This window comes from Mya arenaria, chromosome 17 (assembly GCF_026914265.1).
Source record: "Mya arenaria isolate MELC-2E11 chromosome 17, ASM2691426v1".
In the NCBI taxonomy this organism is placed as follows: Eukaryota; Metazoa; Mollusca; class Bivalvia; order Myida; family Myidae; genus Mya; species Mya arenaria.
Window position 1 is genome coordinate 35,747,491 of NC_069138.1, and position 25,236 is coordinate 35,772,726.

Sequence of the window (25,236 nt, forward strand, 5' to 3'; positions counted from 1 at the left end):
ATATATAACTGAACACACCTTAAATATCACTTATAAAACACACACATTGTTCAAGCACCACATTTATTCAACTTATATAAACAAAGGATAGCCAAAGAATAAAAGAAAAGAAATAAAGGAAAACTGTTGTAAACACGGGCACAAGATCCATTAAACGTTCCCCAATCTAATTGCATCCTGCATCGGTGCATAATTCTAGCAGAGCGTGGTTTCGATCCCCGGTTCTCTGGGTTATGGGCCCAGCACGCTTCCACTGCGCCACTCTGCTCGTCCTACTATAAACCATGTCTATAAAATAATATTTTTATTCAAGCAAATGTCTGATGCAATCTAAAATATTTGGCCCTGTGCATCAGTTTCAATGATCAAGAGCGTTTTCATAGAGAGACGAATCGGTGTTTTCTATACAGTATATAGCAGGACGAGCAGAGTGGCGCAGTGGAAGCGTGCTGGGCCCATAACCCAGAGGTCCGTGAATCGAAACCACGCTCTGCTAGAATTTTGCACTTATGCTTTATACGTTCTTAATATATAAATAAACACACACAAACAATGTTAAACAGAAAAAAGTCTGTATTTATGCTTGAATTATATTCCGTTAAATACAAAAAAATAATGAACACATAAAGAAAGAAAATCACTGTAAAACACTGTGCCATATGTTCCATTACACGTAAGCAAATGTATTGCCTTACGACTATGCCTGCAGTTGTGTATAAGTAAACAGTTCAGGCTAAGATGATCCAGCATGCTCATCGATTATTTTCAAAACAGAATACCGCTCGATTTTATCACCTGCACTTATTTCGCGCAGTTATGTTATAACTTGGTCAAACAATGTTTGTATTTCGTTCCGTAGGCTGAAATTAAAAAGAAAGGATAGTACTCTGAGTATTTACTCACAAACGTAATCAAAAAAGAAAAGTAATACACAGAAATTTGTCTTTCGTGTGGAATTAAATATGATTTTGTCAATTTAAAGGTATGGCCTGGGCAAAATATTGCAATACATTGCATCAGCAATTTAAATCAATTAACTATTCATTAACGAGCATGGAACGTATATCGAGCAGAGTGGCGCAGTGGAAGCGTGCTGGGCCCATAACCCAGAGGTCCGTGGATCGAAACCACGCTCTGCTAGATTTTTGCACCAATATATTTGGTCCTTAGGTGAACTACACTTGAAATCAGCAATTTAAATCAAATAAATATTCATTAACGAGCATGGAACGTATATCGAGAAAAGTTGCGCAGTGGAAGCGTTCGTTCCGTAGGCTAAAATTAAAATATTCATTAACATAGCGTTGGTGAATAGGCTGAACATAGCGTTAGGACATAATGCATTGTTCGTTCTATTGTTAATATTTCAAGTAAGTTAAGTAACACTCATGATACTAAATATTTCTAACATTCCCATGAAAGAAATTTTCTGCCATTTTGAATATGCACTAGGAGCAATTTGAATCAATTAAATAGTAGCAACGAACAGTGAATAGTTCGGTAAGCAACGTGGCGTAGTAGAATCGTGCTGGGCCCATAACCCAGAGCCTGCGGATCGAAACCATGTTCTGGAAGTTGTTTTACCGATGGTTTTTACGTTCTCGATATATAACTGAACACACCTTAAATATCACTTATAAAACACACACATTGTTCAAGCACCACATTTATTCAACTTATATAAACAAAGGATAGCCAAAGAATAAAAGAAAAGAAATAAAGGAAAACTGTTGTAAACACGGGCACAAGATCCATTAAACGTTCCCCAATCTAATTGCATCCTGCATCGGTGCATAATTCTAGCAGAGCGTGGTTTCGATCCCCGGTTCTCTGGGTTATGGGCCCAGCACGCTTCCACTGCGCCACTCTGCTCGTCCTACTATAAACCATGTCTATAAAATAATATTTTTATTAAAGCAAATGTCTGATGCAATCTAAAATATTTGGCCCTGTGCATAAGTTTCAATGATCAAGAGCGTTTTCATAGAGAGACGAATCGGTGTTTTCTATACAGTATATAGCAGGACGAGCAGAGTGGCGTAGTGGAAGCGTGCTGGGCCCATAACCCAGAGGTCCGTGAATCGAAACCACGCTCTGCTAGAATTTTGCACTTATGCTTTATACGTTCTTAATATATAAATGAACACACACAAACAATGTTAAACAGAAACAAGTCTGTATTTAAGCTTGAATTATATTCCGCTAAATACAAAAAAAATAATGAACACATAAAGAAAGAAAATCACTGTAAAACACTGTGCCATAAGTTCCATTACACGTAAGCAAATGTAATGACGTACGACTATGCCTGCAGTTGTGTATAATTAAACAGTTCAGGCTAAGAAGATCCAGCATGCTCATCGATTATTTTCAAAACAGAATACCGCTCAAATTTATCACCTGCACTTATTTAGCGCAGTTATGTTATAGTTTGGTCAAACAATGTTTCTATTTCGTTCCGTTGGCTGAAATTAAAAAGAAAGGATAGTACTCTGAGTATTTACTCACAAACGTAATCAAAAAAGGAAAGTTACACACATAAATTTGGCTTTCGTGTGGAATTAAATATGATTTTGTCAATTTAAAGATATGGCCTTGGCAAAATATTTCAATACATTGCATCAGCAATTTAAATCAATTAACTATTCACTAACGAGCATTGCACGTATATCGAGCAGAGTGGCGCAGTGGAAGCGTGCTGGGCCCATAACCCAGAGGTCCGTGGATCGAAACCACGCTCTGCTAGATTTTTGCACCAATATATTTGGTCCTTAGATGAACTACACTTGATATCAGCAATTTAAATCAAGTAAATATTCAATACGAGCATGGAACGTTTATCGAGCAGAGTTGCGCAGTGGAAGCGTTCGTTCCGTAGGCTGAAATTAAAATATTCATTAACATAGCGTTGGTGAATAGGCTGAACATAGCGTTAGGACATAATGCATTGTTCGTACTATTGTTAATATTTGAAGTAAATTAATAAACACTTACGATACTAAATATTTCTAACATTCCCATGAATTTTTTTTCTGCCTTTTGAATATGCAATAGGAGCAATTTGAATCAATTAAATAGTAGCCAACGAACAGTGAATAGTGCGGTAAGCAACGTGGCGTAGTAGGATCGTGCTGGGCCCATAACCCAGAGCCTGCGGATCGAAACCATGTTCTGGAAGTTGTTTTACCGATGGTTTTTACGTTCTCGATATATAACTGAACACATCTTAAATATCACTTATAAAACACATACATTGTTCAAGCATTACATTTATTCAACTTATATAAAAAAGGATAGCAAAAGAATGAAAAAAAATACGGAATAAAGCTGCTGTAAACACGGGCACAAGATCCATAAAACGTTCCCAAATCTAATTGCATCCTGCATCGGTGCATACTTCTAGCTGAGCGTGGTTTCGATCCACGGACCTCTGGGTATGGGCCCAGCACGCTTCCACTGCGCCACTCTGCTCGTCCTACTATAAACCATGTCTATAAAATAATATTTTTATTCAAACAAATGTCTGATTCAATCTACAATATTTGGCCCTGTGAATAGTTTTCAATGATCAATCGGTGTTTTCTATATAGTATATAACAGGACGAGCATAGTGGCGCAGTGGAAGCGTGCTGGGCCCATAACCCAGAGGTCCGTGGATCGAAACCACGCTCTGCTAATATTTTGCACATATGCTTTTTCTGAGCATCATCCAAAATACAGGGAAGGGAAAAATTAAACGATACCAATTGATATTGCCTTCAGTAATTTTGCTCATCGAAAACTAGGTCCTATGGCAAATATTGCAATTTATTGCATCAGGTATTTGAATTATTTATATTAATGGTTAACATACAGTCTCTGTAGGACGAGCAGAGTGGCGCAGTGGAAGCGTGCTGGGCCCATAACCCAGAGGTCCGTGGATCGAAACCACGCTCTGCTAGATTTTTGCACCAATATATTTGGTCCTTAGATGAACTACACTTGAAATCAGCAATTTAAATCAAGTAAATATTCATTAACGAGCATGGAACGTATATCGAGCAGAGTTGCGCAGTGTAAGCGTTCGTTCCGTAGGCTGAAATTAAAATATTCATTAACATATAGCGTTGGTGAATAGGCTGAACATAGCGTTAGGACATAATGCATTGTTCGTTCTATTGTTAATATTTCAAGTAAGTTAAGTAACACTCATGATACTAAATATTTCTAACATTCCCATGAAAGAAATTTTCTGCCATTTTTAATATGCACTAGGAGCGATTTGAATCATTTAAATAGTAGCCAACGAACAGTGAATAGTTCGGTAAGCAACGTGGCGTAGTAGAATCGTGCTGGGCCTATAACCCAGAGCCTGCGGATCGAAACCATGTTCTGGAAGTTGTTTTACCGATGGTTTTTACGTTCTCGATATATAACTGAACACACCTTAAATGCCACTTATAAAACACACACATTGTTCAAGCATCACATTTATTCAACTTATATAAAAAAGGATAGCAAAAGAATAAAAGAAAAGAAATTAAGGAAAACTACTGTAAACACGGGCACAAGATCCATAAAACGTTCCCCAATCTAATTGCATCCTGCATCGGTGCAAAATTCTAGCAGAGCGTGGTTTCGATCCACGGACCTCTGGGTTATGGGCCCAGCACGCTTCCACTGCGCCACTCTGCTCGTCCTACTACAAACCATGTCCATAAAATAACTTTTTTATTCAAACAAAGGTCTGATGCAATCTACAATATTTGGCCTTTTGCATAGTTTTCAATGATCAAGAACGTTTTCATAGAGAGACGAATCGGTGTTTTCTAAACAGTATATAGCAAGACGAGCAGAGTGGCACAGTGGAAGCGTGCTGGGCCCATAACCCAGAGGTCCGTGAATCGAAACCACGCTCTGCTAGAATTTTGCACTTATGCTTTATAAGTTCTTAATATATAAATAAACACACACAAACAATGTTAAACAGAAACAAGTCTGTATTTAAGCTTGAATTATATTCCGTTAAATACAAAAAAATAATGAACACATAAAGAAAGAAAATCACTGTAAAACACTGTGCCATATGTTCCATTACACGTTAGCAAATGTATTGCCTTACGACTATGCCTGCAGTTGTGTGTAAGTAAACAGTTCAGGCTAAGAAGATCCAGCATGCTCATCGATTATTTTCAAAACAGAATACCGCTCAATTTTATCACCTGCACTTATTTACCGCAGTTATGTTATAGTTTGGTCAAACAATGTTTCTATTTCGTTCCGAGGCTGAAATTAAAAAGAAAGGATAGTACTCTGAGTATTTACTCACAAACGTAATCAAAAAAGAAAAGTAATATACAGAAATTTGTCTTTCGTGTGGAATTAAATATGATTTTGTCAATTTAAAGGTATGGCCTGGGCAAAATATTGCAATACATTGCATCAGCAATTTAAATCAATTAACTATTCATTAACGAGCATGGAACGTATATCGAGCAGAGTGGCGCAGTGGAAGCGTGCTGGGCCCATAACCCAGAGGTCCGTGGATCGAAACCACGCTCTGCTAGATTTTTACACCAACATATTTGGTCCTTATATGAACTGAACTTGAAATCACCAATTTAAATCAAGTAAATATTCATTAACGAGCATGGAACGTATATCGAGCAGAGTGGCGCAGTGGAGGCGTTCGTTCCGTAGGCTGAAATTAAAATATTCATTAACATAGCGTTGGTGAATAGGCTGAACATAGCGTTAGGACATAATGCATTGATCGTTCTATTGTTAATATTTCAAGTAAGTTAAGTAACACTCATGATACTAAATATTTCTAACATTCCCATGAAATAAATTTTCTGCCATTTTGAATATGCACTAGGAGCAATTTGAATCATTTAAATAGTAGCCAACGAACAGTGAATAGTTCGGTAAGCAACGTGGCGTAGTAGAATCGTGCTGGGCCCATAACCCAGAGCCTGCGGATCGAAACCATGTTCTGGAAGTTGTTTTACCGATGGTTTTTACGTTCTCGATATATAACTGAACACACCTTAAATATCACTTATAAAACACACACATTGTTCAAGCACCACATTTATTCAACTTATATAAACAAAGGATAGCCAAAGAATAAAAGAAAAGAAATTAAGGAAAACTGCTGTAAACACGGACACAAGATCCATAAAACGTTCCCCAATCTAATTGCATCCTGCATCGGTGCGTAATTCTAGCAGAGCGTGGTTTCGATCCACGGACCTCTGGGTTATGGGCCCAGCACGCTTCCACTGCGCCACTCTACTCGTCCTACTATAAACTGTGTGTTTATAAAATAATATGTTTATTCAAACAAATGTCTGATGCCATCTACAATATTTGGCCCTGTGCCTAGTTTTCAATGACCAAAAACATTTTAATAGAGAGACGAATCGGTGTTTTCTATACAGTATATAGCAGGACGAGCAGAGTGGCGCAGTGGAAGCGTGCTGGGCCCATAACCCAGAGGTCCGTGGATCGAAACCACGCTCTGCTAGAATTTTGCACTTATGCTTTATAAGTTCTTAATATATAAATAAACACACACAAACAATGTTAAACAGGAAAAAGTCTGTATTTATGCTTGAATTATATTCCGTTAAATACAAAAAATAATGAACACATAAAGAAAGAAAATCACTGTAAAACACTGTGCCATATGTTCCATTACACGTAAGCAAATGTATTGCCTTACGACTATGCCTGCAGTTGTGTATAAGTAAACAGTTCAGGCTAAGATGATCCAGCATGCTCATCGATTATTTTCAAAACAGAATACCGCTCAAATTTATCACCTGCACTTATTTAGCGCAGTTATGTTATAGTTTGGTCAAACAATGTTTCTATTTCGTTCCGTAGGCTGAAATTAAAAAGAAAGGATAGCACTCTGAGTATTTACTCACAAACGTAATCAAAAAAGGAAAGTTACACACAGAAATTTGTCTTTCGTGTGGAATTAAATATGATTTTGTCAATTTAAAGGTATGGCCTGGGCAAAATATTGCAATACATTGCATCAGCAATTTAAATCAATTAATTATTCATTAACGAGCATGGCACGTGTATCGAGCAGAGTGGCGCAGTGGAAGCGTGCTGGGCCCATAACCCAGAGGTCCGTGGATCGAAACCACGCTCTGCTAGATTTTTTGCACCAATATATTTGGTCCTTTGATGAACTACACTTGAAATTAGCAATTTAAATCAAGTTAATATTCATTAACGAGCATGGAACGTATATCGAGCAGAGTTGCGCAGTGGAAGCGTTCGTTCCGTAGGCTGAAATTAAAATATTCATTAACATAGCGTTGGTGAATAGGCAGAACATAGCGTTAGGACATAATGCATTGTTCGTTCTATTGTTAGTATTTCAAGTAAGTTAAGTTACACTCATGATACTAAATATTTCTAACATTCCCATGAAATAAATTTTCTGCCATTTTGAATATGCACTAGGAGCAATTTGAATCAATTAAATAGTAGCCAACATACAGTGAATAGTTCGGTAAGCAACGTGGCGTAGTAGAATCGTGATGCGTCCATAACCCAGAGATTGCGGATCGAAACCATGTTCTGGTAGTTGTTTTACCGATGACTTTTACGTTCTCGATATATAACTGAACACACCTTAAATATCACTTATAAAACACATATATTATTCTAGCATTGCATTAATTCAACTTATATAAATAAAGGATAGCAAAAGAATGAGAAAAAATAATCAAGGAATAAAGCTGCTGTAAACACGGGCACAAGATCCATAAAACGTACCCAAATCTAATTGCATCCTGCATCGGTGCATTATTCTAGCAGAGCGTGGTTTCGATCCACGGACCTCTGGGTCATGGGCCCAGCACGCACCACTGCGCCACTCTGCTCGTCCTACTATAAACCATATCTATAAAATAATATTTTTATTCAAACAAATGTCTGATGCAATCTACATTTTTTGGCCCTGGGCCTCGAGTTCAATGATCAAAATTTATTTCAAAGGGAGGCAGATCCGTGTTTTGTGAACAGTGCATTAAATACAAAGAGCAGAGTGGCGCAGTGGAAGCGTGCTGGCCCCATAACCCAGAGGTCCGTGGATCGAAACCACGCTCTGCTAGAATTTTGCACAGATACTTTTTATGTTCTTAATATATAAATGAACACACACGCACAATGTCAAACAAAAACAAATCTGTGTTTAAGCTTTAATTATATTTCGCTTAAATATTAAATAATAATGAAAGGATTACAACAAATAATAAACACAAAAAAGAAAGCCACTGTAAAACACGTTCATACGTTCCATTATACTTAAACAAATGTAATTGCTTACGAATATTCCTACGGTTGTGTATAAGTAAACAGTTCAGGCCAAGAAGATCAGAACAGAACAGAACAGAATATTTATTAGATTTAAGCATAACAAGCTTAACGTCATTATAACAAATATACATACAAAAACATATATATGGCATGCAAAATGTTTAACACATAGCATATTATATTATATATATTATATTTTGTTTATGGAATATTAACTACAATCGGACGTTATCTAAAATGGACCAAACGGCAATAATGTATTGGTTACGTATATAACCATATATGACTGAGTATAATGGGTAATAAAAGTGCATTAGATTACATCGTAAGGGCAAGGAAAATGATGCAAAAAGGTACAGAAATAACAAAACCGGGAAAAATACAACCAACCCAATATGAGTTTTTACCCTATCAAATAAGAAAGAAAACATCCATGACATATACATAATATCAACGAATCACGAAGTTTGAACGCCTTATCACAATACATTGCCAATTTCCTAATGAGTATTTTGCAAACCTATTATATCCGTTTCGAGAAAACAAAATCCCCAGACACGAAGAAAATGTGACATGCATTACACTTAATTGTCGTTCTATTGTTCACAAAGACTGTTTAGTTGGTCAGTACATGAGAGAAGGAAATATCGATTTTGCACTGCTTACTGAAACCTGGTACTCGGACGAAAAACAACACCAGTTTGAAACCTCTGATTTAAATCAATTTGGCTATAAAATGAGCGTAGCTAATCGTCAGTGCAGAAAAGGGGGTGGAGTTGCATTAGTATGTAAAACTGGTATCAAAATGAGTAGACTAGAAAAAGGAACGAAACACAGTTTTGAGTATGGAATTTGGCAACTGATATTTAAAAGTATAACGGTACATGTAGTGGGAATTTATCGACCTCCCTGTCTTGCCACGTCTGAACAATTCATCGCTGATTTTTTCTCCTTTGTTGAAGAAGTCCTTCCGTCCCATTCAGGTCTCATACTGATGGGCGATTTTAATTTACACATAAATGAGGAAAACAATGTAACCACGAACTTTAACAATTGTCTTGATGAGATGGGTTTACAACAGCATGTCAACTTTAGCACTCATACTGGTGGACACTGTTTGGATCTAGTCATTACTGAAGTTGTTCATGGCATTAGCGTAGTCAAGTTTGAACAGGGTCCATACATATCGGATCACTGCGTTGTGAAATCAGTAATTAGTGTAGAAAAAGACAACATTGTAAGCAAACATGTTACGTATAGAAACTGGAAGAATGTTTGCAGCAACGAATTTTCCAGTGACTTATTGAATATGCCATTTGAATCCGTGGACATTGATACCTTAGTGTGCACATTTGAAACAGAATTACAAAATATTGTTGACAAGCATGCCCATGTTAAAGAGAAAACTCTAGTTGTCAGGAAACAAAAAGCATGGTTCAATGATAACATCATGAAGCTTAAGCGTACCTTACGTAAAGCTGAACGTATTTGGAGGAAGTACAGACAACAGGACCAATTTGAATATTTTAAACAAATCAGAAGTTTGTACAGTTATTAAATCTGCAAACAGAAGAAAACAGTCATGGTTGACAAAATTGAAAACGCAAAAGGAAATACCAAACACCTGTATCGTATAGTGTCCGAACTTACTGGCACCAAATCTGAAAATCCAATGCCCTCTGCCGTGAACGACATAACGTTAGCTGAACAATTCGCAGATTTTTTTATGGACAAAATTGCCACTATCAGAAATGCACTCAATGACTACCAGTGTTTTGAGCCTATTCCTAAGGACACCTTGTGTTTCAACAGTTTCCAGGAGCTTTCGCAAACGGACGTTAAGCGAATTATAAGTGAACTGAATACCAAGTCTTGTAGCATTGACATCTTACCAACTCATATATTGAAGTCATTTCTAAACGAACTTTTACCATGTATTACGCGAATTGTCAATTTATCACTAGCAGAAGGTGTATTTCCATCCAATTGGAAACAGGCTATCGTTCGACCACTACTGAAGAAAGCGGGACTCGAGCTTCATCTATCTAATTATAGACCTGTTAGTAACCTGTCGTTCCTCTCAAAAGTGATTGAAAAGGCAGCCTTACTAAGACTAAATGAGCACGTCGAAGCCAACAGTCTCCTTCCGGTGAACCAGTCTGCATATAGACGCTATCACTCGTGTGAAACGGCAATAGTCAGATTGGTCAACGACTTGCTGGACGGCATGGAGAAACAGGAAGTGACGGCATTGATTGCACTCGACCTCAGCGCCGCCTTCGATACTGTAGACCACGGCATCCTGCTTGATGTCCTCCACAAACAGTATGGCATTGCTGACTCGGCCTTGGCGTGGGTCGATTCGTATCTGCGTCCCAGAAGTTGCCGTGTGAGTGTCAACGCCGCCATGTCATCCTCGAGGTCACTGGAATGCAGTGTTCCTCAGGGAAGTTGCCTCGGCCCTTGGCTGTACCTCACTTATGCTGGCACACTGTTTGACGTCATTCCACCGTCAATTTCCGTGTACGGGTTTGCCGATGACCATATTGCCGGCAAGCGTTTCCGGCCTGCCTCGGAGCTTGAGGAGCACAGTGCCATACAAGAGCTTGAAGAGTGTGCGACCACAATAAATGAGTGGATGAACGCGAATAAACTTAAGATGAACACATCGAAGACAGAGTTTATTTTATTCGGACATAGTTCTCAACTAAATAAATGTTGCACAACTGAAATCAACATTGTAGGTGACAATATCCCGTCCGTGAAAGTTGTGCGATATTTGGGCGCTTACCTTGACCAGTTTCTAAATTTTAAAGAACATATTCGAATTAAGTGTAAAAGTGCTATGTTAAACTATCTGAGGATTAAAAGTATCCGTAAATATCTGACCGTAGACGCTACCAAAATTCTTGTTTTGTCGCTTGTCATCTCCCATCTCGATTATTGTAATGCATTACTTTACGGAATAGCCGATTGTGATTTATATAAATTGCAGCGTATACAAAATATGTGTGCGAAACTTGTTCTTCAGCGTGGAAAATATGACAGTGCTAAAGACGCGTTATTCGAGCTCAATTGGCTGCCAGTTAAAGCACGAATTCAATTTAAGATACTGTGTTTAATGTTTAATTGTTCAACCGGAAATGCCCCATCATATCTCACGGAACTATTGACCGTAAAAATGCATCGACGTGCCGGTTTGAGATCCTCTGCTACGTCAGAACTTATTTACGATGTCCCATTTAATAGGCGAAAATCATTCTCTGACCGGGGTTTCGCTACAGCAGGCCCAGTTCTTTGGAATAAACTGCCTGTACACGTCAAGAACTCGTCTTCCATAGAACAGTTCAAAAAGAATCTTAAAACTCACTTCTTTAGAGATTTTTATGCATTTTTCTAGTCATTGTTCATACTGTGGTTTTAATAGAAGATAGACTGATTGGACTTATCCGTGTTTCTGTTATTTGTGTTCTGTGATATTTATATGAATTATTAGAATCCTGATTTTTTTTTTATTGATATATATTGTAATTTAAAGTGTTTAAAGTCTTAAGTTGAGTGTACTTTTATCATCTTAATCAAGCTCATGTATAATTTATTTTTATTTTTATTAATATAATTCAGCTGATTCGAGCCTCTGTTATTCGTGGCATCGATGTATAAATTTATTTTAGTCACAACGATCCATTTTTTAAAGCAGGTTATTTAAATTTTTAGAAGTAGTATGTATCGTGAATTGTTAATATTTTAATAATTCTCTTATTGTTTTATAGTTGTGCTACCTACGTTTGACATGTTTTATATGGTATATGTCTCAGTGTTTGATTTTGTTCTATAATTTGTGATTCTTATATTTGGTATTGTGTGTACAACGCCATTGAATATTTATATAGAAATAGGCGTTTAATGAAATAAATCAGTTTCAGTTTCAGTTTTATAGGTGTCAAAAGCAGGCGTATATCAGGTTGTCTACAAATTTGGAAAGTCAACAAAATATCTTTGAACTTTTCTTAAACCTATGTTAGTAGCGTGTGTGATGTCCACGAGCGTCAATAACAGCTTGACATCGCCTCCGCATGTTGCTGATAAGCCTCCGGAGCTGTTGCTGAGGGAGTCTGGCCCATTCCTCCTGAAGCGCCGTTCTGAGCCGAGGAACCATTGTTGGTGGACCGGACGAGCAGAAACACCTTTCTGAAGCATGTCCCAGGCATGCTCGTTCGGGTTCATGTCTGGGGAAAGAGCTGGCCAGTCCCTTCTCTCGATGGTAGCATTTTCCAGAAATAGGTTTGTGATGTTTGCTCTGTGTGGGCGCGCATTATCATCCATAAGAATGAAATCAGGACCGATTGCATCTGCATACGGTCGAACATAAACGTCCAGGATCTCCATACAATAACGAACAGCCGTCAACGTACCGTTTTCAATTACGTATAAGACTGTTTTCCCGTGCATGCTGATTCCGGCCAATATCATGACAGAGCCCTTGCCAAAACGGTCATGTTCGGCGACACAAACTTGAGCAAAACGTTCATTACGTAAGCTCCACAATCTGGAACGTCGATCTGTAAAGTCAATACAACACTGACTCGTCTGTAAAAAGCCCTGTGGTCCATTCGTTTAACGTCCATCCAACGTGTTGACGTGCCCAGTCCAAACGCTCCTGGATGGGGTATCGGGTCAATGGGATGCGAATTGCCGGTCGTCGTGCCATCAAGCCAGCACTATGCAAACGATTTCTGATTGTTTGCGTTTAAACTCTTACGTTTGTGGCGTTCTGGAAGTCATTACGTAACGCAGTGGCGTTACGAAAGCGGTAACGTCTGGCTAAAACCGCAATGTAACGATCCTGAACGTCAGATGTAGCCTTTGCACGACCACCACCATGTCGATGTTGAGCATTTCCATTCGTTTGATAACGATTCCACATCCTGCAAACTACTCTGTGTGACACATTCAGGTGTTCTGCTACAGTCCTCTGAGGCAACCCTGCCTCCAGCATTCCAATGCCAACATGCATTTCATCAGGAGTTAAACGTCTTCTGTTTGGCATTTTGAACACAATGTGGTAGATGGTCCGAGTAAAAATCGAATACACGAAGCGAAAAACAAGAAACGACCACATGTTTAAGATGTTACATGTATGCCAAAAGACCTTATTTCCTGGGTATGCAGTTTTTCGTGCCGCCCGTGCACGCGCTGGTAGCAATATAATCAAAATCATCGAACATTCTAGAGGCCTACGAAGGGATAAAACTAATGCTTTGAAATAAAATAAGCATACTTATTTGGTTAAGTTTTTTACAGATAACTAATCAAGTGATCCTTATCAAATTTTGAGTAGTATATTAACGTCTACGGTCTGCATACACAGGGCATTGAGAACAAAATCGAACTCGTCCTCAATATCATTTAAAATACATAATGTACATTTTCTTTCATTTCTAGGAATTTTATTATGTCGACCTATCTTTATTTTTAATTTATGCGAAGACGTAATTCAGCCACAACATTTTTATATTTTGTATTTTTTATCAGACTGAGATATGCTGATTGTACAAAACTAGTCATGCAATCGTTAGCTTTTTTATAATCAATAAAACAGCAAAACAGCTTCTTTTTGCTTTCAAACTGTTTTTGGATCAACAAATTGAAAATAAAGACAGGATCAACAGTACTATACTTATTTTTAAAACCAAACTGAGCATCTGTTAAAATACTATTTTCTTCAGTCCACAATTTCAGCATTTCATTGTGTACGAAGGTAAATAATTTTGAAAAACAGCTAGTAAGAGCTATCCTCCTGTAATTGTTAGGGTCTGATTGATATCATTTTTTTTTAGATTGGATTAACAACAACAGTTGCCCAAGAACGAGGAAACGACTTAGTGTTTAATATATTATGATTGAAGAAGGAATTCAATGGTCCAAATAATGTATGGTACTGATACCTTAAAATACTCAAATAAAACGTTGTCAATAGCCTTATTCGAACCTAAATTCTTGATTGCTTTCAAAATTTCATCATCTGAAATAGGCACATCTAATGACTCGAAAGTAGAGTTATGGTCTAAACCAGAATCATAGAAGCCAAGAAGATCCAGCATGTTTACCGTATATTTTCAAAACAGAATGCCGCTCAATTCTATCACCTCACTTTTCTGTTCTGCTATAGTTTGGTCAAACAACGTTTGTTTTTCGTTCCGTTGGCTGGAATTAAAGAGAAAGGATATAACTGACAATACTTAAACACAAATGAAACGTAATACACAGGAAATGTTCTTTCTTCCCTTGAAAATGATTTTGGCAATTGAAAACTATGCCCAAGGCCAAATATTATCTAGTATATTAAATCAGCTGTTTAAATCAAGTAATGATTCATTAACGAACCAGACCTTACACACCCAGCAGAGTGGCGCAGTGGAAGCGTGCTGGGCCCATAACCCAGAGGTTGGATCGAAACCACGCTCTGCTAGATTTTTTGCATCGGTTTCTTTTATATATAAATAAACACATACTTGTATCAAAACATTATGGCAAGATTAACCAAGCGGAACAGGTCTTTTAAACTGATGACCATAACATATATGCTTGTATAATTATATTCTTATAACAAATGAATACTTTATGACAAAAATACACCGATATCTAAATTTTGAAACCCCCGACATATATAATATTGCGATTAAGTTCCATTTCAATATAAAAAATAAACCGAGGAGACCAAACAAGTTATTTTACATTAAATGCAGAAAGGGGAGACCAAGCAGAATCAGCTTGTTCACACAGAAAACCGTCTTTCGTTCCCCTGAAAATGATTTTGGCTATTTAAAACTATGCCCTGGGCAAGAAATTGCTTTATATTGCATCAGAAATTTAAAGCAAATAATGTTAATGTGAAGTAAAACGAGCAGAGTGGCGCAGTGGAAGCGTGCTGGGCCCATAACCCAGAGGTCCGTGGATCGAAACCACGCTCTGCTAGAATTTTACACTGATGCTATTTATGATTTAGATATACAAATGAACACGCGAACAATATCAAGAAATAATGAAAGCAAGACTGTGTTTAAGAGTTGAGTATTGTCCACCTAAATATAGCAACATAATGAAAATAAGCAAAAATATGAACACAATATAGAAAGAAAACCACTATAAAGTATAGCCACTAGATCCAATTTTTGGTAATTTTATCTATGCCCTCCAACATTTTACATCTGAAATTTAAATGAATTAACAATTCATCAACGAATAGAGATAGTACAATTAGCAGAGTGGCGTTGCAAAAGCATTCCTGCTATTCTTAAATTTTCAAAAAATGACCATTATTTTCTGCAATTTTGGTATCGAAAAATAGTAAAGAGTAAAATAAGTGCAATAATAGTGTTTTAAGATACATTACAGTGGACAAAGATTTTTGGTTAAACATGGGTCCCTTTAATATTTATCATGTGCTGCTGTGTAACTTTATATAGATCATAACAAGCATAGGTGCAAAAAATCTAGCAGAGCGTGGTTTCGATCCACGGACCTCTGGGTTATGGGCCCAGCACGCTTCCACTGCGCCACTCTGCTCGTCATAATAACTGAGTGTGTCAAAGATAATTTAATATTAATACATTTAAACATTTTTCTGATGCAATCTCCATTTTTGGCCCCAGGCATAGATTCCAATGGCCAGAAACTATTTCAAAGGGAGGCGAATCGTGTTTTGTATAGACGTAAATAATCATGTGTACAATTATTACCTTTCCTATCACCGGTATGTATGCCAGGCAATATCGTCCAGGCTAATAAAACTAGTACAAACGAAGCAAATACTAACAATATGTCTATATTTATTCAATAATACAAAATAGATTATAGTGAATATATAAAACAAACAAGCACGGGAAAATCACAGTATAGACATAATAGGAAAGCTTTCGTAAATCTTCATAATCTCCAGTTTTGATGTAATCAAATACATGTATACATAAAAAATGCAAAAAGAACAAACATATCAAGACGATGAGTTAATTCTATAAAAATATTTTGAAAAAAAATGGGAATATCTTTTTATATATGCCGCTGCAGGATTCGATCTTAGGTGCTCCATGTCTATAGTCGGTTAACATATCCACTGTCAAAATCAGATACTTTCCGAAGGTTTTATGCAAAATATAAACAAATTTTATAACTGTGGCATTATTTGTCAACATTGCAGCGAAACATTCAAATGTTTATGCTTAACAGAGTACTGAATACACAATTTGAACAAAGATATCTTGTACACGTGGACACGTTTCGTTATCAGACAGAATGTGTTAATATAAAGAAGCATTCAACAGGCCTAATGCGAACAGTATTCTATGTTTTATTCGTAATTATAAACAAATACACTTTAAAGATTGTTTGCTGTAACATTCGTTCTGTTTACAAAATGGTAAAACAACTCTCATCATTTAAATGCATTAATGAAACAGCGACGAAGTACAGCAAACATGTATAATTCATTATAATTATGTCTTATGATAAGGAATTACGAGGAACTAAACATAAAGTCCAGTATAAGTATAGTGTTATGCCAAATTGTCAAACTTCAAAACCCATGCATATTTACATGGCATCCTATTGAACGGTATGAGCGGAATGTTCACATTAATTCCCTGAGCGGTGCTCGCCTGAGACCAATTGAGCTTGCCCTCGTATCCTAGCAACGTGACGCGCGTGCTACTCGTGGGGGTTGGGCTGCCCAGGAAGAGGTTTCCGGGGTCTGGCCACCGCAGCAAGGTGGCGTACACGGAAAGACCGCCCTGCGATGACTTCTTGGCAGTGTACCTGTCCAGAAGAGGAACAGGTAAACAATCACACACATGTTCTACCGAAAGAAATTTGGCCGTAGCTTAAACCAGCATTTCATATTAGTCACTTAGATGTTCATGTCAAATCAATATTTATCTGTTATTAGAAACCATAAGCAACAGGGTAACAGAGTATATGTACTGCTTTGGATCGACAGGATTATGACAATGCTGTCTTGCTTGGAAATCAAAATGTGATTCTCTAAAGTCTTACCAGACATGCGGGGTAACAGTGTCATTCTGGTAGGTCCAAGGTCGTGTGCTATAAATAGCCTCTCCGTTGAGTTTGAGCCAGGCGCCAAGGTCACGCAGACGTTCCTCGAATATGGGCACGATTCGGCCGTCCTTTGTGGGACCTACGTTGATGAGAACGTTCCCGCCGCAACTGGGGACAGAAAATATTGAATAAGTGTAGTTCTTGATATAAAATGTCCTTTATTTGCAACAGAAAACAACGTGCAACCAAGGGTACTAGAAACGAATTGAAACTATAGTTCAGGCGCCATAGTCACAAGACTCAAATTGCAAACTTTGGTTAATAATGGTTGAACTGGCTATATATGTGACAAATGCCATGTAAGCAATTATTTGAACACTTTTGTCAAAAAGCTAAGAGACGTCAATCCCTTTGCCGGTGGTCCCCTCCCCCGTCCGGGATCTTTCTGATTGAGGAGACGAGTTGTGCCGTCATCTCACCCATGGAAAAAAACTAAGAGACGTCCGCCCCTCGCCGGTGCCCCACTCCCCCGTCTGGCTGGGACCTACCTGATTGTGGAGACGAGTTGTGCCATTATCTCCTCCATAGTCAGTAGCTGAGAGAGGACCGCATCCCGCCGGTGGCCCCACGAGTTCATGTCGATCGTGAACGCATTCTCCCACTTTCTCTTTTGTAGCTTGCCTGTCATTTACAAGAGCAATACACAATCTAGTGTGGGAGAATACAGTATCTTGCACCGGTATGCGGGACTCTGACGCTGCATGACCGGTGTAACGGGGAAGCTTTGTGGCGGATTTTCAATTCACCTCGCATAGGCGTAAATAATACGTTTTTTTTGCATAGCTTAATCATTTGTTTTAGTAAAAATTGATAATACTAAAACTTATTCTTTCAGGTTTTTAATGAAATAGCACGTGCTTATTTGTGTACTGACATCAACGCCATGATGCGCATTAATTTGAAGTTAACGTCAAATAGTCCCCGAGAAATTCGCCTTTCTAAGGTCTAGAAGTAATCTTGTTTGACTGTACCCTTTGAAACATACAGTAAAAGAAGTAAGAAGTGGCGCGATGTAACGCGTGATGGGTGCAATCATCACCGCCATCAAGCAGTAACACCACCACCATCAGCACCATCGACAATAATAACAACAACAACAACAACAGCACATACCTGGGTTGTACCTGTCGGAACAGGAGAGGAAGCCACCATGTTTACAGCTGGTGTTGTTTCCCCACCGGTCGTTAACAACCACCGTGTCCTTCACTGGGCTGCAAACAGGTATGTTCAGAGCATTCATGAAACAAAAGATGAACCAACAGTTGTACTGCATATCCCCAATACACTACCACCCTATGATTCGTTGTGTGCCGTGTGCGATTTGGCTAGGTAAATCTCGTTATCATGAATACTAGTAATTAATTTCGTAATCAGCAGTTTCATTTTCGGCCAGTAATATACATGTCAGGCGTGTAGCTGCCTATACGTGAGTTCTCGGCTGAATCCACGTGATTCTGACAAAAAAAGCACCTCAGAACGCCCAGAATGCACCATGGTTTTAAAAAAAAATCGAGGGAGCATGCACCGGACCCCTCTAGCACAATTATGAATCCACATGAAAAGAGGGCTAGCTACGCCCCTGTATGTATGTTTTGTTTTTGTTTATGAAAACCTTTCATTGTCAAAACATGCGAGAAACTCGGTAGAACCCTCGTATGAGTGAAGACCGGGTAACTGTCTGACCATATAACATCCGGTCGTCTGACCATATAACATCCGGTCGTCTGACCATATAACATCCGGTCTGTACGTGCTCACAACCTCATACAGCTCTGGAATAACCTTGACCCACACTCAGAGGTGATGGTGTTTAACTAGGGGAATACAGGAAGCGCCTACCTATCGTTATAAAGCCAGGCAAGGAACTCCGGAGACTTCCAGTACGTGTCCGCTCCCACCGCACCATCCGACCAAATCACGTCAGGCTGGTAGTTGTTCACTAACTCATACAGCTCAGGGATAGCCTTGCTCTACAAAATGTCTACGGTTGCCTAGTTAACTGTTAATTCCAAAACTGCCACATGAATCATTTATTATAAACAAGAACTATTTTAAAGTAAGAATGTTCTAAATTGTAAGCTTTGATAAGGCAGGCAAGTTTAATCTAAACAGTTACAAAAACACAAGTTTAGCAAAAAAATGCAACGATAAAGAAAAAAACGCGTGGCAACGGTTAGTAAAACGGAAACAAAGCGAACACCTTTACATGCATTTACTGTAAAGTATAACATCAAATTGTGAATTCTGAAGAATTATACTAGTCCTGACCATAACCAGGTCGGCCGCAAGACGACATTCGAAAATATTCAATGTTTATTTGTACACCAACTATCTGCAAACAAATAAAGGAATAATCTGACTAAAACTTTGAAAACTAACGCTTCAAAGACATTTATGCGTTGTATAAATTGGCTGTGTGAATAGTTACGGCATTAATGATGTCATTGGTTTCATCGACATCACATTCACTTTGAAAAATGGCCAATCACCGGACTCGTGTTTGTGGTAATCGGAATAATTTGCAATTGAAAGGTTGTGTAGTGTATACATGTTCTTCAGAGGAATAGCGATATGAAAGTAGTGTTCAGCGATTAAGGGGAATATTGAAAAGAATGTATTACCTGTGGAAAGTTACGTGTATGAAATCCGTTTTTCTGGTCATTTAAGAACACTGGGTTAAACCATTCAAACATCGAGTGATACACGCCGAAATGTATGTCTGTCTTCTTGCGTATGGCCGTCGACAGCTCGCCTGTAAATCATATACAAATATAGACTGGTTTTGCTTCCATGTACTTTTTTAAACAGGATCGCATTCTGGCTTATAACTCTAATATGATATCGTCACAGTAATTCAAGCGCTAAAAGGCATGAACTGAATACAAGAATTGGTGTTAAGATGAGCCAGACTTAATAAGAAAAGAAATAAATGCATATACAAGGCAAAACTTAGAACACAAAGTCTCATACTTCAAAGCACAAGTCTAACTGGTGACAACAAAAAAACATATTTCCCTTACCTACAAGGTCCCTCTTGGGCCCGACGTCCATGGCGTTCCAGCTGAATGAGTGGTTGGACGGCCAGTTGGTGAAACCCTCGTGGTGTTTGGTCGTCAAGACAACGTACCTAAAAATGGACACGTTAAAGGTGGAGTCGGGCGTGTTGCTAATGAAAAATGGCCTCAAACAACATGGAGTAAATACATAAATGTAACGGGAAATGCTGGGTGGGTTGGATTGTATGGGATGGGTACCAATGATTATGTGGACAGGCTTTTGTATCGTCTGATTACTATTGGTTTCACTTACTTTGCACCCGCATCTTGGAACAAATCTGCCCAGTCGTTAGGGTTAAATAAGTCAACAGTGAAGTCCGGGGCAAAATCCTGATAGGTAAAATCCGGCTTATAGTTCTTCTTCATGTATGCCTCGATTTTCTTGCTACCCTGCTCCCAGCTTATCCAGAACCACTCAGAGCCGAAACTTGGGACCGAGAAAATCCCCCAGTGTAAAAAAATCCCTATTTTTCCTTCATCGTACCATGTCGGTAAAGGTCGTGAGTCAAGAGAGTCCCAGTTTGGCTCATATTTGACACAATAAGAACAGTTACTTGTTAGGACAATCGTCAGTATTGAAACAAAATATCCAAAGGTGTGAGATCCCATTTTCACTTTAAGTATTATATTCCTCCAATTACCTAGTGAATATGATTAAACCAAAACTATTCAGCCGAAAGTTTCACTTTCTAGATCATCCAGATACTGTATGATAGCTAGACATTTGTATTCATAATAATCTTGGTATTTTTCATAATGTTAGCTATTATTATGAACACTCTGATTATGAGGATTACTCCGTTTTATAAGATTTATCAGATATACTTGATAAAGGTATTCTTATCGATAAATTCTTATTTCCTAGTGACACATAGTGAATGTAAACAATAATGGATTTTTATAAAAAGGGGAAGTAACTTGTAACTTTATATGAAGTGTTTAGAAGGGAAACTACTAGCATAAGGTTACATAATACTAATTGTTAAACCGGTATGGGTTTTGCCTTGTTAGATCATATAACTTGACTGAAATATATATTGGCACACATTGTTGTAATGTGATATCAAACACATATTAAATTGGTAATACACGACTCTGAACAAAAATGGATTTATGTTTATAGTATTATGATTTTAAGGTTACACGTTATTCTGCTTAGTCATTATGTATTCAGTCCATCCAGTTTAACAAGTTTATTGGTACACTTAGCACATACGTACATGTGATAAGGTATAATAAAGTATACTAATTACATAATAAACAGGATGCGGATTGATTCATAACAGCGTAAATAAATAAATGAAATAACGGAAACAGAAATATGTCAACAATATATTAACAATTTTACACAAGATTAATGTGTCTGGCCTACCGGTGGGAATTAAAATTAGTTAATTATGACAGCTACAATTTTAGGTTACAAAGGGTTTGTTCATTTTTTTTCATTCATAGGAAACTAAGATTTTCTCACGTTACGACTTAAATCGTAACTGGCCCCTGAAGCAACCTCAATATAGCAGTGTTGGCACTACAAACATTTCAAAATTCCAGCATCCTTATGCACCAGTCAATTGTAACCACGCCCCCCCCCCCCCCCCCATGTCCGGGGTATACCGGTGATAGCAGGGGAAATGGGCCGTGTTTTACCTTCCAGGTGGCCCCGCAGTGCCAAAGTCAAAGTCCCCGCTATTCCCCGGACCTGGGGGGCCGTGGTTACAATAGACTGGTGCATTACAGGTGCAGACTTAAGCACTTCCTTCAAAGAAAGTCGATCCCGGCAAGTACTATATTCGGGTTCCTACAAATTTGGCAGTTTAAGAAAGTAAACAATTAATTGATACGATATACCATATCAACTGACCTAGCCCCCGCAGCTTTAAAAACCTCCGCCCATTCCTCTGGGTTGAACAGGTCCGCCGTGAAGCTCGGGGCGAAGTCTGCGTACGTGAAGTCCGGCCGGTAGTTCCGGTCCATGTATTTAACGATTTCCGGGTTCCCACCCCGCCAGTATTTCCAGAACCACTCAGACTTGAAGCTTGGCACGGAGAAGACGCCCCAGTGCAAGAAAATGCCGATCTTAGAGTCGTCGTACCAGGCCGGGAGAGGCCGGGAATCTAGGGACGCCCAGTTCGGCTCATATTTTGTGCACTTACATAAAACTATGAGAGAAAGAACAACACATATAGTCCTGATGAAAGTCTTGGTTAATTCCTCCATTTTCACATATGTTGACAGATAATCACGATTTTAATTACATGTAAACTTGTCAATCATAAACATTTACAAACGGAAGTTAAATTCAATTGATCATGAAAGTTGAACGCAGGTAAAGAATGCTATAAATACAATGTACTGTTAAGGGCGATCGGATTTCAAGACACTCGTGACTCTATTATTGCGTTACGCTCTTAGCATTTTAAAATGGCTCATTCTCAAGTTGCGTAAATGTCATCCGTAAAGCTGCACTCTCACAGATTGAACGTTTTGACAACTTTTTCATTTTTTGCCTTGGAACGAGCAAATTTTTGCTTTGATATCTGCAAACCAGTGTAAAAAGACTGTTGACAAAATATCAGATCGCAGATTGCCATATTTCCGTTCCAAATTTGATGTTTTTAGCATTTTTCTTAAACCGCTATTACCGTTAGTAACAGTTTAAGCCATAAAACATAAATTTTGGAATTGAAATATGAAAATCTGCGATCTGACTTTTTGTCAGCAGTCTTATATCACTGGTTTACAGATATTTACGCAAAAAGTTGTTCATTCTAAGACAAAAAATAAAAAAAAGTTGGAAAAACGTTCAGTCTGTGAGAGCGCAGCTTTAAAGGCGGACAATGTAGGTTGATGCAATATATGTAAACTAATAACTTTAATGCATGATCATGTTTAACTCGTTTTACTTTAATGATAAAAACAAAACAAGGATATGGTTAAGGTTCATTTAAAAAATAGCATGGTTTATAAATGGATCTTTTTAATTAGTGGAATTTCCCATTTGAAAAATATCACTAATATCTTTTCATCTGTACTGAAATCATGTGTGTTTGTTTTGTTTGAATCATTTATAAAAGTCAAATGAGTAAAACATACATGTAGTAATGTATTGAAATTTTAGTGTGGGCCTTTAACCACAGTAGCACTACTAAGCGAAGGAATGAAGAATTCATTCGTTTAACATTGTTTACCTCATACGAGAACGAAGTATTTGCCCCATTAACCGACGAGCATCAGGTCTCAATTTCAGAAAATCTTCTTTAGCGTAGCTGGCCGCGCAAGTTAAAGCTGCACTTTCACAGATTGACAGTTTTAACATTTCTATTTTTTTCTATTGATCTATATTGTCTCAGAATCAGCTGATTTTGGTCGCAATGCCTTCAATTTAGTTATATAAGACAACTCTCAATGTACAGATTTCATTTGTTCGAAAAATGGCTGAAAATACCTGGAGTTTGCTGGCCCCAATATCATGGCCAGATGTGCTTTGATCGAAACCACGCTTTGCTACATACTTGCAGCAATGTCAAGAAGATCCACCATGTACAGGGTATATTTTTATAACAACATAAGACTCACTTTTATCAACTGCACATATTTAGAGCAGTTGTTGTTCTAGTTCGGTAAAATAATGCCTGCATTTCGTTTCGGTTGCAAGAAATTTAATAAAAGAAAGGATATAACTGCGTTTTAACTCCCAATGCAGATATTCGTCTGTCCTTCATGTGGTATGCATTAGTGATGAAACGATTATCGAGTATAATCGATAAATCGTCGCTGACAATGCTATGTCGGCGACAATCGATAGTGGGTGTCCAACATCGATGTCGCTTATGTTACATCCGGTAACTTCGTATTTTTTTGTGGTAAAAGTCGAGTAAATGTCAATATTTTCTTTCCGGTATTATAAAATTCTCGTTGTGTTCAATTTAACAAGGAAGGTCACTCTCTTACAGCAATGCGGTGAATGTAAACAGTTTGCTTAAAAACTTACAAACTCTCCCAAAGTTACAAATTGTTTCAATTGTTTATATGTTTCATAAGACCTTCTTCAATAACCTGTCTCAATGGTGTAGTGAGTCCGGTCTTACCTGAAAATACCGGGAATCCCGGCTCGATGCATTCTGTTTTTGAAACCTTTTTTGGTATCGTTTGTAATTAACTAGTTTACTCTTTTTTTTTTAAAGTTTTATGAAATTAAGTTATTCTAATGAAATGTTCAATATAACAGGTTATTGGATGTTAAGCTGGATCACAAATATTTAATATGCTTTTACATGGATGAAATGCTGAGATAACTTACATGATGTGGTGTGCATGATTTTGCAATTGATGTGCAATTATTAAGTATATGTGTTGTGTTCTTATGGGTTTTTTTCGTTAAGTAATTAAAGGCAGAAAAAGGTTATGGAAATTTACGTTCTGTTGCAAAATGCATGACAATAGCATTACACGTACTGATTCCAGGTTTAACCATTTAAATGATCACAATGATAATATGTATAAAGAATGTATTCCTTACTGATATTATGAACTTTCGATTATTGTCCGATAGTAAATCGAAATCTTGGTCCGATTCGATTCGATTATCGATAGCAAATGGAGTGCGATTTTCAAACACTAGTATGCATAGCATCATCACTCTGGTGAACGAGAATATCCTGCCTTTGAAATTTATTTTGGCAATATTTAAAAATGCACACTCGGCCAAACATGGTAATATACTGCAAAATTTGAATATTTATTT

At 37.8% G+C, this 25,236-nt stretch overlaps 1 protein-coding gene and 11 non-coding genes across 13 annotated transcripts; 8 read left to right on the forward strand and 4 right to left on the reverse strand.

The window, feature by feature from the left end:
* Window positions 1-1,068: 1,068 nt before the first annotated feature.
* On the forward strand, window positions 1,069-1,140 carry Trnam-cau (transfer RNA methionine (anticodon CAU)). Its single transcript has one exon. It is a non-coding gene; the product is annotated as a tRNA-Met (tRNA).
* A 1,533-nt stretch (window positions 1,141-2,673) lies between these two features.
* Trnam-cau (transfer RNA methionine (anticodon CAU)) lies at window positions 2,674-2,745 on the forward strand. The gene has a single exon. It is a non-coding gene; the product is annotated as a tRNA-Met (tRNA).
* An 859-nt stretch (window positions 2,746-3,604) lies between these two features.
* On the forward strand, window positions 3,605-3,676 carry Trnam-cau (transfer RNA methionine (anticodon CAU)). The gene has a single exon. It is a non-coding gene; the product is annotated as a tRNA-Met (tRNA).
* A 192-nt stretch (window positions 3,677-3,868) lies between these two features.
* Window positions 3,869-3,940, forward strand: Trnam-cau (transfer RNA methionine (anticodon CAU)). The gene has a single exon. It is a non-coding gene; the product is annotated as a tRNA-Met (tRNA).
* A 662-nt stretch (window positions 3,941-4,602) lies between these two features.
* Window positions 4,603-4,674, reverse strand: Trnam-cau (transfer RNA methionine (anticodon CAU)). The gene has a single exon. It is a non-coding gene; the product is annotated as a tRNA-Met (tRNA).
* A 799-nt stretch (window positions 4,675-5,473) lies between these two features.
* On the forward strand, window positions 5,474-5,545 carry Trnam-cau (transfer RNA methionine (anticodon CAU)). Its single transcript has one exon. It is a non-coding gene; the product is annotated as a tRNA-Met (tRNA).
* Window positions 5,546-6,206: 661 nt separating this feature from the next.
* Trnam-cau (transfer RNA methionine (anticodon CAU)) lies at window positions 6,207-6,278 on the reverse strand. Its single transcript has one exon. It is a non-coding gene; the product is annotated as a tRNA-Met (tRNA).
* A 158-nt stretch (window positions 6,279-6,436) lies between these two features.
* Window positions 6,437-6,508, forward strand: Trnam-cau (transfer RNA methionine (anticodon CAU)). Its single transcript has one exon. It is a non-coding gene; the product is annotated as a tRNA-Met (tRNA).
* A 571-nt stretch (window positions 6,509-7,079) lies between these two features.
* On the forward strand, window positions 7,080-7,151 carry Trnam-cau (transfer RNA methionine (anticodon CAU)). Its single transcript has one exon. It is a non-coding gene; the product is annotated as a tRNA-Met (tRNA).
* An 8,077-nt stretch (window positions 7,152-15,228) lies between these two features.
* Window positions 15,229-15,300, forward strand: Trnam-cau (transfer RNA methionine (anticodon CAU)). Its single transcript has one exon. It is a non-coding gene; the product is annotated as a tRNA-Met (tRNA).
* A 519-nt stretch (window positions 15,301-15,819) lies between these two features.
* Trnam-cau (transfer RNA methionine (anticodon CAU)) lies at window positions 15,820-15,891 on the reverse strand. The gene has a single exon. It is a non-coding gene; the product is annotated as a tRNA-Met (tRNA).
* A 250-nt stretch (window positions 15,892-16,141) lies between these two features.
* Window positions 16,142-22,846, reverse strand: LOC128223760 (alpha-L-fucosidase-like). Of its 2 annotated transcripts, none has more exons than XM_052933128.1 (8): window positions 22,354-22,846; window positions 20,457-20,563; window positions 20,058-20,188; window positions 19,276-19,406; window positions 18,550-18,647; window positions 17,925-18,057; window positions 17,374-17,544; window positions 16,142-17,136 (listed from the first exon to the last, which is right to left on the reverse strand). In XM_052933128.1, the coding sequence occupies exons 1-8, from the start codon at window positions 22,707-22,709 to the stop codon at window positions 16,878-16,880; spliced, it is 1,386 nt and encodes a 461-aa protein (XP_052789088.1). In that variant the 5' UTR covers window positions 22,710-22,846; the 3' UTR covers window positions 16,142-16,877. The 2 variants fall into 2 exon arrangements, with proteins under 2 accessions (XP_052789088.1, XP_052789089.1); XM_052933129.1 differs by lacking the exon at window positions 22,354-22,846 and adding an exon at window positions 20,746-21,725.
* Between the last annotated feature and the right edge of the window lie 2,390 nt (window positions 22,847-25,236).